The sequence below is a fragment of the Aythya ferina genome (assembly GCF_964211825.1).
Source record: "Aythya ferina genome assembly, chromosome: 9".
NCBI classification, from domain to species: Eukaryota; Metazoa; Chordata; class Aves; order Anseriformes; family Anatidae; genus Aythya; species Aythya ferina.
The window spans coordinates 21,018,895-21,033,025 of NC_140305.1; the positions used below are offsets into that span (position 1 = coordinate 21,018,895).

At 36.3% G+C, this 14,131-nt stretch overlaps 1 protein-coding gene across 7 annotated transcripts in view; it reads right to left on the reverse strand.

Annotated features, from left to right (window-relative positions):
- Positions 1 to 1,184: 1,184 nt before the first annotated feature.
- The window catches only part of PIK3CA (phosphatidylinositol-4,5-bisphosphate 3-kinase catalytic subunit alpha), a 39,179-nt gene continuing 26,232 nt past the window's right edge, over positions 1,185 to 14,131 (reverse strand). For 6 of the 7 annotated variants that reach the window (XM_084528788.1, XM_084528790.1, XM_084528789.1 and 3 more), the window contains 12 exons: positions 10,639 to 10,763; positions 10,210 to 10,291; positions 9,526 to 9,690; positions 8,858 to 8,961; positions 7,875 to 8,046; positions 7,430 to 7,536; positions 6,870 to 6,991; positions 6,264 to 6,342; positions 5,459 to 5,629; positions 4,835 to 4,952; positions 4,531 to 4,682; positions 1,185 to 3,845 (listed from right to left, as the gene is read on the reverse strand). In XM_084528788.1, coding sequence (XP_084384914.1) covers positions 3,575 to 3,845; positions 4,531 to 4,682; positions 4,835 to 4,952; positions 5,459 to 5,629; positions 6,264 to 6,342; positions 6,870 to 6,991; positions 7,430 to 7,536; positions 7,875 to 8,046; positions 8,858 to 8,961; positions 9,526 to 9,690; positions 10,210 to 10,291; positions 10,639 to 10,763 — 1,668 coding nt within the window. In that variant the 3' untranslated portion in view covers positions 1,185 to 3,574. The remainder of the gene's footprint in view (positions 3,846 to 4,530; positions 4,683 to 4,834; positions 4,953 to 5,458; positions 5,630 to 6,263; positions 6,343 to 6,869; positions 6,992 to 7,429; positions 7,537 to 7,874; positions 8,047 to 8,857; positions 8,962 to 9,525; positions 9,691 to 10,209; positions 10,292 to 10,638; positions 10,764 to 14,131) is intronic. The other variant, XR_014695804.1, reaches the window with a different exon arrangement.

The following is a 14,131-nucleotide window of genomic DNA, read 5'->3' on the forward strand; positions in this document are numbered from 1 at the left end:
AGATACGAAACCACTAACAGTTTTGGTTTTATTTAAATGCTTAAATGCTTTTTTCTTTCTTTCAAATTATAGTGACTGCAAGTCTGAAGAAACTACAAATGCACTCCTTCAGAACAGAAAGGTGTGCGTAAGTCAGAGGTGCTTTTTCAGCTACCTTCAGGAAAGCAAAGAATTTAATTTATGAAAAACTAGTCAGCAGCAACCTGTCTTGTCATTAAATCAAACATGAATAGCTTCACAGTTGAAAAGGTTAGTCTTTAAATTTCACTAAATCGTCACTTCCTACCGCTTTGTAATAAAATGGATGGCCCAGTGCTGGGCTTCTTGCTCTGGCAGTCCTCCTATGGAATTTTGCAGGAGCAAGGTGTTCAGATTCAATTCAAGCTCAAAATAAGCTACTTGGCGTTTTGAGCAGCTGATTCTCAGAACAAAGGGAACATTTTTAAATCTCCATGAAGTGGGAATAATTAAAGAAAAATTTCAAATTCCAAGCAATCTGTAAAAACATAGAGCTCAGCTACAGGTGCTTTTACAGTCTGTAAGCAGATCTTACTTCTGATACTGAGAATAGATGAGATCTTATTTACACCAATGTAAGTCAATATAAAATTCCACTGTAGTGAAATTGTATTAGCACAAAACTGGCATACCAGGATAAAGTAATTAGTGTTAAACGCTTTGAAGCTGTAAAAAGTGTTTTGTTTTTCCCCCAGAACACTGGGGGAATGTTTTCCAAAAGCTCACCCTGATTGTGGTAGGAACAATAGCTTAAAGCCCATGATCTTCCTCTACTTTTTTTTTTTAAACTATAATTACCCCAAATCATATTATGTCTATATCACTATGGAGTTTCCTTTCTTTTATTAGATGTCTATATGAAATTCTACAGCTTGTGCACAGCACTTAGTTGCAAGAACTTTTAGAAACAGAGCCTGATTCCTCATACCTTTCTGTTTGTGCAAAAAGGGTGCAGAACACTGTATGCTTGAACTGAAACACATACCCATATTTACAGAAGCAAATGGCTAGGAAGGGGTAAAGTACAAAAGAAGTTGGGCTCATAGGATGCAATAAATTTGAGTTGATCTTTTCATCCAGACTGGAGAAGTCCAACCATCTCTTATATAAAGAAGGTAAAACATTGTTTCAATAATAGATAAATAAGGATAATATAGCACCTAATATGGCATTTGTGCAATGAGTTTACTCTATTAAATTAAGAGTTACAGCCAACAGGGTTTCAGATTTTGTGAACTAAACAATTTGAACTCATTGAAACAAAGACGTGTTTTCGAAGAGCTACACCATTAGTGTTGACTGCAAAGTAGTATGTACAAAGGTTAATTTTGCTCTGGAAAGTATGACCAAGGTTAGCAGGAGTGAAAATATTCATGTGAGCAAAAAGGAATATGTAACAGTCAAAGAATAACGGGAAGTCTGTTGGACTATTCCAAAATGTTTAGTAAAACTAAGGAAATAAAACTTCACATTCCCCGTACTATTCGTGGAACTTCTATAGTCTTCACAAAAACAGGTTTCCCCCCAGAACATTGTCAAGTATCTATGTGTACAGTAATTAACTGCAAGAGCTTGACTATGAAAGTGTCTTGAAAGACCTATGTCTTGCCTTTACAATCCCCAAAGTCTTTCATAATGTAATCAATTGCACATTTTTAATATATTACAATTTGCTAAATGAAGCCAACCACTCATTACCTCATCAGTACAGCCTGCACAAAGTACAGTTTATTTATATACTTATATTCTAATCTAACACCAGCTGTCAGCATATTTTATATTACATGTGGTATTGCACTTTTTGAGTGGCACCTCGGTGTGTGTTTGCAAGTGAATGAGTTGAACCCCCAAAAGCCCCCAGACCTCTGGAATTCACTCCAAGTGCTGCCAATCTAGTGAGCTTAAAATGTTAGGGTGAACATCACCCTCAGAATCATGTGTTTCACTAATTAAAAAACCTGTTTAGTAGTTAGAAAAACAGTTCTACCTGAAGTTGTGCATAAGGGCAATCTGACATCCTTGGTACTCTGAACAGTTTCAAAAAGTGGTGCCAATTTAATTGATTGCACACATCATAATTGTGTTGGAGGACAACAACTAGATTTACAAATATATATTACACACACACAAAACAGACAGAGCTATAAAATGTTTGGTAACTCCACATGCTTTGAGCTAGCCAAATGTATCTGCTGTATGTTGAACTGCTCATTATTGACCATACTGAAAATCTACACAGCTATTTCTGATGTATCAGTTACTGGATTAAACAACCACTTCCAGAGGAGGAAGAAAGAGGAGAAATGGTGGACCCAAAGGTTGAGGGTTTAAACATACGTTCCTTGAATAGCCAGCATACCACTTCAGTAATGTGAAGAGTATTGCCCCAATGTGTGTTGATTTTTTGCTTTGTTTTTGTTTTCAAAAAAGAATCAGGCCAAGTTCACCTCTGGCATTAGTGGGTGTCTCCCCCACTTCTTCAATGCTACTTGTGTCCTCTTTCACCAGGGCTGAATTTGGTCCTAGGAGTATATCTGGTCACCTTCGGTGACACTAATGGAAACGGGAGTCTTGGACAGATAGAACTGGGCTGCAAAATTAAAAGAGTGAATATTGGACAAATCATGTAAATAAAGAATATATATTAATAATAGTTCCTATTATATAAATAGCCTTTATAAAAAAATAATCTTTCAATAATTTTAATAACTCACCTTTCTTTAGGTTCTGGAAAACATGTATGAAAAAAATCTATTCAGTTCAAGTTAGATTAAAGCAAACCTAAGATGAACACTACAACTCTTTGTTGCACTAAACCCAATTCTGACCATTCAATTTCCAGGTTAGTCAGTTTTGGGGGATGGTAAGAAGAGTTTCTTTGTGAAGGTATGAATTGCACCCCTAGAAATACTGAGCAGAAGAAACACCATCCTGAATGGGCCGATCTCCTACTGCTATCAGAAACTGTGCAGATGACAGACCCAGAAATCAAAGGTTCATCTAAACCCCATATATGTTAATGCCTCTGAGCGCATTTTAAAAGGCACTGTCCTCTCACTATTATTTTTAGATCTTTGAGCTTAAACTCCTTCCCTTCAAACTATGCTGCATTTAAATATCCACTATCACTTGAACTGTCTTTCAATGCTTTTCAGTCCAGCATAGTCTCTAGCTGCTGTACCAGATCTAAGGTAATATGTGATGGACTCTATATTCATGCTAGCACTATTTTCTTTTTCCTTCTAATTTATCCTATCAAATGAAAAAAGGAAACATTCTTCCAAGTTTACCTTTTTGGGCTTAAGGCATAACATGAAGTCACACATCATACTAAAGCTTAAGTTTTGAAGAGTACAATTTTAGTGCTATCTGAAACCCTGTTTTACATTATTTTTCAACAGTTGTCTGTACAGTTCATCTCTTATTTTTGCCGTAAGTTCTAATGTCGTTCATGGTTTGTGCAATTCCTATGCAACCAGTCTTTGCTGCTAACGGGTATTAACAGTGCAGTACCCACAAAGCGGGTTGTTCAGTTCTTGTTTTCTTTGCTTTCATTTCAGTTCAAAGCATGTTGCTTTATTGTGTGGAAGATCCAGTCCATTTTTGTTGTCCAGCCACCATGGTGAGCATCATTCATTTGCTTCATGAAGTACTCAAGAGCTTCCTGCTCAGTTTTGTCCAATGCAAGGGTCTTTCGAATGTATGCAATATCGTCAAAGGACTGCAGTTCTGGCATTCCTGAGCCAAGCATCATGGAGAAGAGATTTATGAACAGATTGGCATGCTGCCGAATTGCTAGATAAGCCTTATAGCACATCTCTTGAAACCTGGAAAAGACGGGGAAGAAAAAGAGCTCAGTGTAGAAGCCTGTTAGATGCATTTTTAATCTCTAAACACGTTTTCGGGCTACTGGTAGACATTTTTAGTCTAATAATCTAGTAATATCAAGTAATAGTCTAACAAGAACATCAAAACGTTGCTAAGAGATATCCTCATCTTCCTACTTAGGTGATCTTAACTTCTGTAAAACTCCGTAGGGGTCAGACTGACACAACGGACAAATTACAGACAAGCTTTCTAGCCTCAATCCTCATTTGCAGTTTGTGCAGATGTTCAACACAAGTCTAAGGGAGTTCAGAGACATTTTAGTTATTGCCGCTGACATTTCAGATTATAAAGCAAGTTTCCCGATATGCTGCTGCAAACACAGTGCTTTCCTGGTTATTACCAGTGACAGAGACAATTCTCTCCTTTAATTTTGTGGGGGAGGTAACTGTTCCTCCTTAGATATTCTGCAGAATGCACTGAAGATGGGCATTTGCTTTATTACAACATTGGGTGAGAAATGCCAGTTTATGCTGAAATCACTAATGTAAGTCAGGTTAAGACAAAAATGCAAGTAAAGCTTCAGTGCAGCATTCAAACAGGCAATATAATGAAAATAACACAGTATTAAAGTGCATTTTATATACAAAACACTCTGGAATTTAAATGCTTAAAAAAGCTGCTCACCTTTCAAACTCTCTTGTTTTGGTGCATTCTTGGGCTCCTTTACTAATCACTATTAAAAAGTCTTGTGTTAAGACAAATGGCACACGCTCTCTTTTATAACCAAATTTTTTCTTCTTATGATCAAGGAAGTGGCCAAAGTCAATGTGAAACAGCTTGGAAAGACAAAAAGGTATTTAAGGATTAGTAATCTTTGTTTAAAGGATATTATTGTAAAATTACTTAGAGTTTGGATGGATTTTTTTTTAAACAAACTCGTATCAAATTGAGATTATATTATGCTATATTCCTGCAAAAAACATCTTACTTGTCCATCATCTTTCACCATGATGTTACTGTTGTGGCGATCACCAATGCCCAGTATAAAGGTGGCAACACAGTAGCCAGCACAAGAACGTGTAAACAAGTCAATAGCTGCATCATACCTATTGAAAACAAACAAAAGACATTTTCTTACAGATATTCTAGTAAAACAAAATTGCAAGCCCTTTTTTTTTTATTATTATTTAAAAGGGAAGAACCAACTTTACTACCCTTGCTCAATGAAGTGGAGTTCCTAGACTTTAGCAAGGTAAGGAAGAAATTCAGCATACTCTGAAAACAGAAGTACTTACAGTTAAGATCATGGAACAGCAAGCAGGACTGTCTTTCTTCTGAAAACAGACAGTAGCTTTCATTTTGATGAGCTACTGTTAAGATACAGAGTTAAGCCTTGTCTTCATAGTTCTACCTTCAACTTATGCTTTACTGTTGATAAGTCACACAACTACTCAAACTCATTAAATACAAGCTAAATAAAGCAGGACTATTAGGCAAATGAGGGCAGGGAAAAATACTGATGGATGTAATTTTCCTCATGGTAAGTTTTAGTTCTCTTGAAGCTTCAAAAACAGCAAGTGGACATGAAAAAAAAAGCAACAAGAAATCTCACATTTCTCCTTTGTTCTTGTCCTTGAGCCACTGATGCAATGTATGGCTGTTGAACTGCAATGCTCCCTTTAAGCCTCCTTTACACTGAATCTGCATGATTGTATGAGAACTTCTCACTACCTCAATGAGTCCCACGCAGTCACCAATAGACAAACAACCATAAGGCAACATCCTGTAAGAGAAAGTGGTTTTTAGAAAGCACATTTTAAGATAGCGACCAACAGGTACTGTTTAATAATCCTTACTAGGTAAATTTCACATTACTGACTTCAGGATATGAAAATCTATCTTTAATGTTTCACAGGTGTATTATCATTAGCTGCATGGAAAAAATGTACCAGGTATTAGTCTTGTAACATGCCAGCCAATGTATTCACCATTTCTGTTCTTTAGTTTTGTATCAAGGCAAAAGACTAAGGAAAAACTTTATTGACACTTTTTGAAGACTTTGGGGAATCCACTGGAAAGACTTTTTAAAAAGACATTCAGCATGATTCAACAGTATTTATTCAACTATATTCAAAATGAAATATTAGAGACAGAATCTAAATACTGAGAGAATGAATGTTAGTATTTCATGGATTACTATAAATAAGCAGCAGGTAACTGAATTAGCAGCATGAACCTTCAAGATGATTTTTCGAATAGTGCCTGAACATAGTACAGAATTGTAACTGCAATCTACAGTCAGGAACATTATTATTTATCCAGACATTAATGGACTAACTGTACCCAGAAACAGCCATTTACTCACGCACTCCTTAAAGATCATAATTTGTTGCTTGAGAATGACCTCTAATGCTTACCGAAGATCAAGACCCTGATTTTGCCAGATGTTTTCCATAATTCTAATTATCTGTAGTGTCAGCATGTCCTGACGTAAGTCTGGAATAGTCAAATACATAAGACATTGCACATAACGTAACACAGAACACTGTTAGACTTTACCAACTAGTAGTATTTCTAACGGAAATGACGTTTGTATAGTTTAATATAGGTTTTGATCTCTCAAAAGAGAGGAAAACCTTTTAAATAACTTGAGAATGAATATAAGCTTGTGGTGATTTCCAAGCTGTTTACAAATATATATTAAAAACAATGGAATTGTCATGTCAATCAGCTAAACATTACACATCTGGAATGAAGTCTTGAAAACATTTTCGTGTAAGGAAACAAAGTATTAAATAGTGTCATGTTCTACCCCAACAGACTGAACATTTAGGAACATAAACACTTTGCACATGCCTTTGAGACAAATATTTATTTGTGCATGCTCAGTTTTTCTGGGAAAAAATTGCTTTGGTCAGTTTTTTTTTAAATGCATTTTTTTATGCTTAAAAAAAAAATACTATGTAGTATGCCAGAAAAATAAACAAATACGTAGGTTTTGAATTACACTTATTTTTCCTTACCATCTCCATTCTTAAAGATTATCTCATTGTTCTGAAATAACAATTCAGACATAATATCTGGGTTTTCCCAGTTCAACCATAGGGGTCTTTTTGCAGATGACATTATCCTGCACTCCTCAAGCCTATAAAGAGATAAGGTTCATATGAAATAAGCATATTCATACCATGTTTCTATAATACTACCGTGTTCACTCTGTTTTCTTTAAAATAGTATCAAATAAGATCTTCACAGGTAACTGACAATCAACCACTATTTCCAACTTGAAATTTAAATTACTAACGTCAATGCTAATCATTTACTAAGCACAAAGGAAGAACAAGCTATATCATACATTTTCCCTTGGTAGCATGCATTCTTCACAAATGGAACTACAGTTCCTACCACCTTACAGGAACAGCTGTCATGTTGCTCTCTAATTTGTTAAATCATTACGTTGAAACTACTTCACTCTGCTACATATTTTATTCAGCTAACTTTGATAATGCTAGCATTTAGTGTATGTTAACATTACTAAGCATTTACTTAAATATCTGGACAAATTTTAAACTGAAGACAATACCGAAGATTTCCCAGTTGATGAGCAGGATTAAGAGGAGAGATAAAACCTTGCAAAGCATCCATAAAATCTGGCCGTCTCATTTGTTCAACAAGAAACTTCATCTGCACCTGATAAATAATCACATTCAGGTTTTGAGAACACTGACTACACATAAATGAAGATAAGTATCAGGTTTCAGCTTTTGTTTAAAGGGTGGTTTTACACAGTTCCAACATCAGCAACTCCATTTAGTCACACATTACTCAAATGGAAGCTCTTAGCTTTGGTTCTATTGCTTTAAAAGGCAGACAATGGTAATGAACATAGAAAACGCTACAGCTTCCAGGTAACATACTATCTACCAATGTTAGTAGTATAGATACATCGCTATTTTATCAAATAAAACAGTTCTACTAATTCCTATGACTAAAAGCAACAGTTTTGGTATGTGGACAGCTTATAATACCTTCTGTGTCTCATCTTTCTTTTCCTGCTTGAGGATATCTGTGAGGTTAATCAGCTTCTCCATAGCCTCCACCTGCCTGCTCAGATGCTTCAGGTACATTCCACATGCTCGACAGTAGGACTCCAGAAGTAAACCAAATCTCTGACTTACAGTTTTATTGTGCATTTCAGACCTACATAGAGAGGAAGAACAGTTGCAGCTTTAAGACAAGACCACTTACAGGTGCCAAAATGAAACTATATTCATAACATCTTCCTGAAGGTGGCTTATGGGTCCTTCTTCCCAGCAAAGTAATTAGCACTGACTTCCCAAAACTCATCTCATTTTGACTGGACTGATCAGAGTTCAGTATTCCTTACAGCTAATTCAGCACAAGGTTTTCAGGCTTTCCCCTCTTTTGCCCACCCCCTTCCTTCCTGCTCCATGTTCTAAGATTTTCCTTAATCAAAAATCCATGCTTCTCAGAAATGCCGTACTAAGCCTCAAGCTTTCAACTCAAGTTCCAGATTTCTTGCTCAGACAAAGGCTAAACATGCATGTACGAACCGTAACTTTCAAAGACTTATGTGGTCAAATCAAGCGGGTCAAGAGAAGTCTGCAGAGATAGGTTTTTGTTTTTTTTTTTTAGAAACATACTTTTCCATATATTTCTCACTTAATTTCAGAAGTAACTCTGCTCTGGCAAAATTCTCTGTAAGACTGGTGAGGGGATCTGGCATACAACAAAGTTCAAATAGCAGAAATCTGTCAAAGTTGTGAACAGCTAACATGGGAAGCTTCAGTAATCTCAGTTAGGCTACCTGGTTTTAGAATAATCACCATTAGAGGAAAAAAACATAAGATTAGTCATCTAATAACTAGCTTTTTAAACTGGAAGGAATGCATTCTCTTACCAAACTATGCACTCAAACTCTTAAAATAAGGCTTGCTTTGTTTAAACACAGCAGGTATCTCACCACCCCTAATCATGATATTAAGCTTACTTTAAATGCCAAAAGAAGAAGTGTCCTATCCTTTGATTCGTCAGTGCTTTCTTGAGTAAAAATCTCACGAGCTGATTATCTAAATACTGTTCATATTTCAGAACCTATTTAAGGATAAAGAAAGAAAGTTAGATATTATTTCTATTAATCTACATATAGATTAAATCACTTAGATAAAACACAATGCAAGTTTTACATTACATTTTGTAGAATGACTGATCTTGGTATTTTAATAATTGCACACGTTAGCATAACAACAGTATCTGCTAACAGTGCATAGACTGCTTCTCTTTCAGAAACTTGCCATCTGAGGCTTCTTTTACTGTTACCAAATATTTTAGCCTCAACTTTCAACTTGCTTCAAATTTTAAAAAGATGCTTCTGTTCATACTTTCCCATATGCAAGACAGCTGAAATAGTTGCCTGTTCCAGCTGGTAGAACAGTTCTGTATCTGTTAATTTTTGGCATTTAATATTGGTAACAGATACCAAAGCACTACAGAAAATGAACCACATTTTAACTTCAAGAGCTCCTCCTGCTAATATAATCTGCAGTGCAAACAGATACTGCTGAGGACCTCACAATGTCCTAACTTTTGTTGTACTTTAAACCTCTGTAATTATCAAATATACATAAAGCATCAAGTATACCAAAACATGTTAAATACCTGTACTAGCTGGATTAAGTACTGTGACAGTTTGTCATCTGTCAAGTACTTCTCTAGACACCGAACTGCAAAAGCTCGCACCATTGGATCTGGATAATTACAATCCAAAAGCTCCATTGCTTGCTCTGGCTTGATTGGAGGCCAGTCTTTTACCAAACAGTACATCTGTGAACAAGAAGTCCAAGGACGTTACACATTTGCAAGGATTAGGAAAAAGTTATAATACACAGAAGATATAATAGAAGGACATATCAGACACAAACTGCTTCTGAATAGAAGCTGTTTACTTGCCAGTCACCTCTAAATAAACAATTTGGTATTAGTTGCCAGCTGATTGTTTTTTTTTGTGTTTTTTTTTTTTTTTTTTTTTTTTTTTTTTATCCACTATAAAAAGAATAAAAAACCCTCACATTTAACTAATTGACATAACAAAGATTGAAGTAATGCCATCAGAAGAAAAACTAGGACTCAGTCTGAGTTAAAGAATGAGAACTGAGGGCCTTTCCTGGAGCAGGCAAATGGATCACATAAAACAAACACAGACTGATCAGCCAGTTACGATGGCAACTTGAACCATCTAAGTTTTCGTTCAACTTATCATACACACAGCTTCTGGAAGTTTTCTTGTAAAGTAACATTTTCAAACTTCTTCAAAACTTAAACTTCTCCAGTGTTTTTTGTTACCTGAGCTACTTCATCTCTAGAATTCCATTTAACAGACAGAAGTAATTTGGGCAGAATTTCTGGTGTATTTACACAATAGTGCCTGCAAAAGATAAAAAAAAAAAAAGATTGTTTGTACAAAGCATCATTTTGTTTTTATAACTATCTACCACATTCCTTCAGTCCCGCATCTTTTTCTCCCTTTGCCAGCAGGATCCAACTGATATCAAAGTGTTGTCTGCATCTACGTATGAATGCAAGACTACAGTAATCGGAAAAACAAATTAATTAAACAACTTAGCTCATAAGCCTTTTCTAAAGCACAACCTAAACATACAGAATAAAGAAAAGGGATCAAAGCCCAAAACAATCAAAATCAAGGGAATGAAGTTTGATTGTGACAATGAATGATTTTCTGTTTTGTGTTTTTTGTTTCTCCCCTCCCAATACCTGTGGCTCCAAAGGAAGTCCTTCTCTTGCTCAGTGATTTCAGACAAAGGATCCCGCGTACATATGGCTCGCAGTTGCTCCTTGTCACTTTCTCTTAATTCGTTATCTCTAGCTATTCTGTTACTCTGTAGAGAGACAGTGGTCCATTAATCCTCCACACATTTTCTACCGTTGTCATACATCATACACAAGTATTTTAACAACATAGGAATATTTGTACATCATGCCATACTACCTTGCTGTTTCCTTCTGTTAAAAGTGAGCACTTACAAGTAGAAAAGAAATTAAGGACTGCTTTTAGTCACTACTGGGACAAGAAGTACATTTCACAAAATCAGCTGTGTGGTGGAATAGCTGCAGTTGGCATCTGATGAGCAACAGACTAGTGATACAAAATGAAACAGGTCATTTCTGTCTCCAGATTTGATGATGCTGAGAACTGCTGAAAGGGCTGAAAAAGAATCAGAACTGAAAAAGCAGAGTATGGGTGTTGAATAATAGAATCATTCAGATTGGAAAAAAACCCTAAAATCATCTAGTCCAGCCTTTAACCTAGCAATGCCAAGTCCATCACTGAACCATGTCCGTAAGCTCTACATCTACGTGTTTTCTGAAGACCTCCAGGGATGGTGGCTCAACTACTTCCCAGGGCAGCATGTTCCAATACCTCACAACACTTTCAGTGAAGAATTTTTTTCTGAATCTCTAACCTAAACCTCCTCTGGCACAACTTAAGGCCATTTCCTTTTGTCTTATCATGTGGTGCCTCAGAGAAGAGACCTATCCCACCTTGCCATAGCCTCCTTTAAGGTAATTGTAGAGTGCGATAAGGTCTCCCCTGCACTTCTTTTTCCCCAGGCTAAATAACCCCAGCTCCCTCAGCCACTTCTCATAAGACTTGGTCTCTAAACCCTTCTCCAGCTTCATTGACCTTCTTTGGTCAATGTAATAAACAAGTTTGACACTTAACAAGATACTATCCCAAAAGCTCTACTCAGGAACAGTGTTTTTAAAGCGAGCTCATGTTTTGATGTCTGTACAATACTGACTTATACAAAAGAAAATGAACATCAACCCTTTCCAAAGTTCAGAATGCTTAAACTGTGTAACTTCTAGAACTGAGAAAAAATACCACAGCATTTGATCTCTTGTTCTGCTCTTTCCCTGTGTAATTTCTACTGAACACATTAAAAAAATACAGTAGACAAGAATGAACTGGTCTTTATCCACCAGTTTTACTGATTGTAATTTTCCACTGGTTGAACTAGAACTTTGAAACAGAAACATCTGCATGTCTTTTACAGAAAGTCTTTCCAATGCATCTAGCTTAAAAAATAAAAAATAAATAAATAAAAAAAATAATAATAATTAAAAAAAAAAACAAAGAAGAACAAAGGAAAAACCCACTCAAAACAGAAACAAAAAAAAAGAAAAAAACACAAACTGCAAAAAGGAACAATAGGAAATTTCCAGATAGGAGATCAAGGCACCCTTTAAAAAATGAAATGGAAATATTTCTAAGAACGCATGCGAATGTAGAATCAGTTGTTATATTATGCCACAAGATGTATACTTGCAGATTCCAGGTTCTCTACTTTATATTCACTTTTAATTACATAAATTACATGCTCCCATGATGGGTTCACTACTATTGTGTGTGACAAGAATATTCCAGCCTTCAAGCTTTCATCTATCAATATTACTTCACAGAATTTTTAGTACCTTTGTCTCTTGTTAATTTGTCAGTCTGAAGCACATGGACTAGATTTGAAACTGAGAGAATTCAGGACTACTCTTTGTGTTGGCATAGAAAGATTTCTGGAACGCATTCTTAGATATCATGTTAACATACAATGCAAATAGCAAAGCCAGAATCATTCTGTAGGGAAGTTAATGAATATTTATTCATTATAACTCTACAATCACCCTACTCCTGATATAAAATCAAGTAGTTGATATTGAAGAGATTAATTGTACATATTTATCTTGATTCTGAGTTATCCTAAATTGTAATTAAATGTCAAAAAAGTATAAAATGTACCTGCATAGTGGGTCAGAAAGATCATAGATTAGGTCAAGCCCAGAAGGAAAATGCATTTATCCTGTTGCAGTCAACACCAAAAACTTGAAATTCTATGAATTGTGGGACAGTAAATGAGATTTAATATTTGAAAAGTCTTTCATATTAAAGATAATAATGGATCTATAAATGCTGCCTTATGCATTAATTTATTTAAATGCAGTGTAATGCATTTCAAGGTAAACAATAGATGTAGTTATGCTCTCTATATTATAACATTTATATAGAAATCAAACCTCAGTGACTGCTTTGCTGATTTTGACCATTTCAGGCATAAAGTTCTTTCAGGTATGGCCAATGCTAGCAATCTAGTATCTGATTTTCAATGTGTAATGCATTGTCACTTATTTCCCTAAAAATACTTAACGTTAAAAATAGCCATAAATATGCACAGTACTTGAATATAGATAATTTGGCCCCAAACCTGGAGATACCATACATTATAAGATAAAGGGAACAAAAAGATCACTAGTGATGTTAAATCTCACACAGTGAGATTTAGGAAAGGATAAGAGGATTTTTTTAAGACAAGGAGGAGGGCTAGGGAAAAAAAGCAGCATGAATAAGGGGAAAGGGAAACCTGGAATAAAATACTGGAATATAATTTCTGTTTCCCTATCAACTTGGTCATTGATGCAAATACTTTCTCTATATTTAACTACTATGACCTGCTTTTATGGTATTTTAAGGTTTATCACAAAAAAGGCAGTAATTTGAGACATTATTCTACCTCAAATATTTTTAATTTTAAATTCTAAAACGCAAGTTGATCATTACTTTGTCACTGGCTTAGTCTCCTAACCCTTTTCAGTCTTTCACAGAATCACAGAATCACAGAATTTTCTAGGTTGGAAGAGACCTCAAGGTCATCGAGTCCAACCTCCAACCTAACGCTAACAGCCCTCCACTAAACCATATCCCTAAGCTCTACATCTAAGCTTCTTTTGAAGACTTCCAAGGATGGTGACTCCACCACTTCCCTGGGCAGCCTGTTCCAGTGCCTCACAACCCTTTCAGTGAAGAAGTTCTTCCTAACATCTAACCTAAAACTCCCCTGGCTCAACTTAAACCCATTCCCCCTCGTCCTGTCACCAGGCACGTGGGAGAACAGGCCAACCCCCACCTCGCTACAGCCTCCCTTGAGGTACCTAAAAAGAGCGATAAGGTCGCCCCTGAGCCTCCTCTTCTCCAGGCTGAACAAGCCCAGCTCCCTCAGCCGCTCCTCGTAGGACTTGTTCTCCAGGCCCCTCACCAGCTTCGTCGCCCTTCTCTGCACCCGCTCAAGCACCTCGATGTCCTTCTTGTAGCGAGGGGCCCAAAACTGAACACAGTACTCGAGGTGCGGCCTCACCAGAGCTGAGTACAGGGGGACGATCACCTCCCTAGCCCTGCTGGTCACGCTGTTCCTAATAC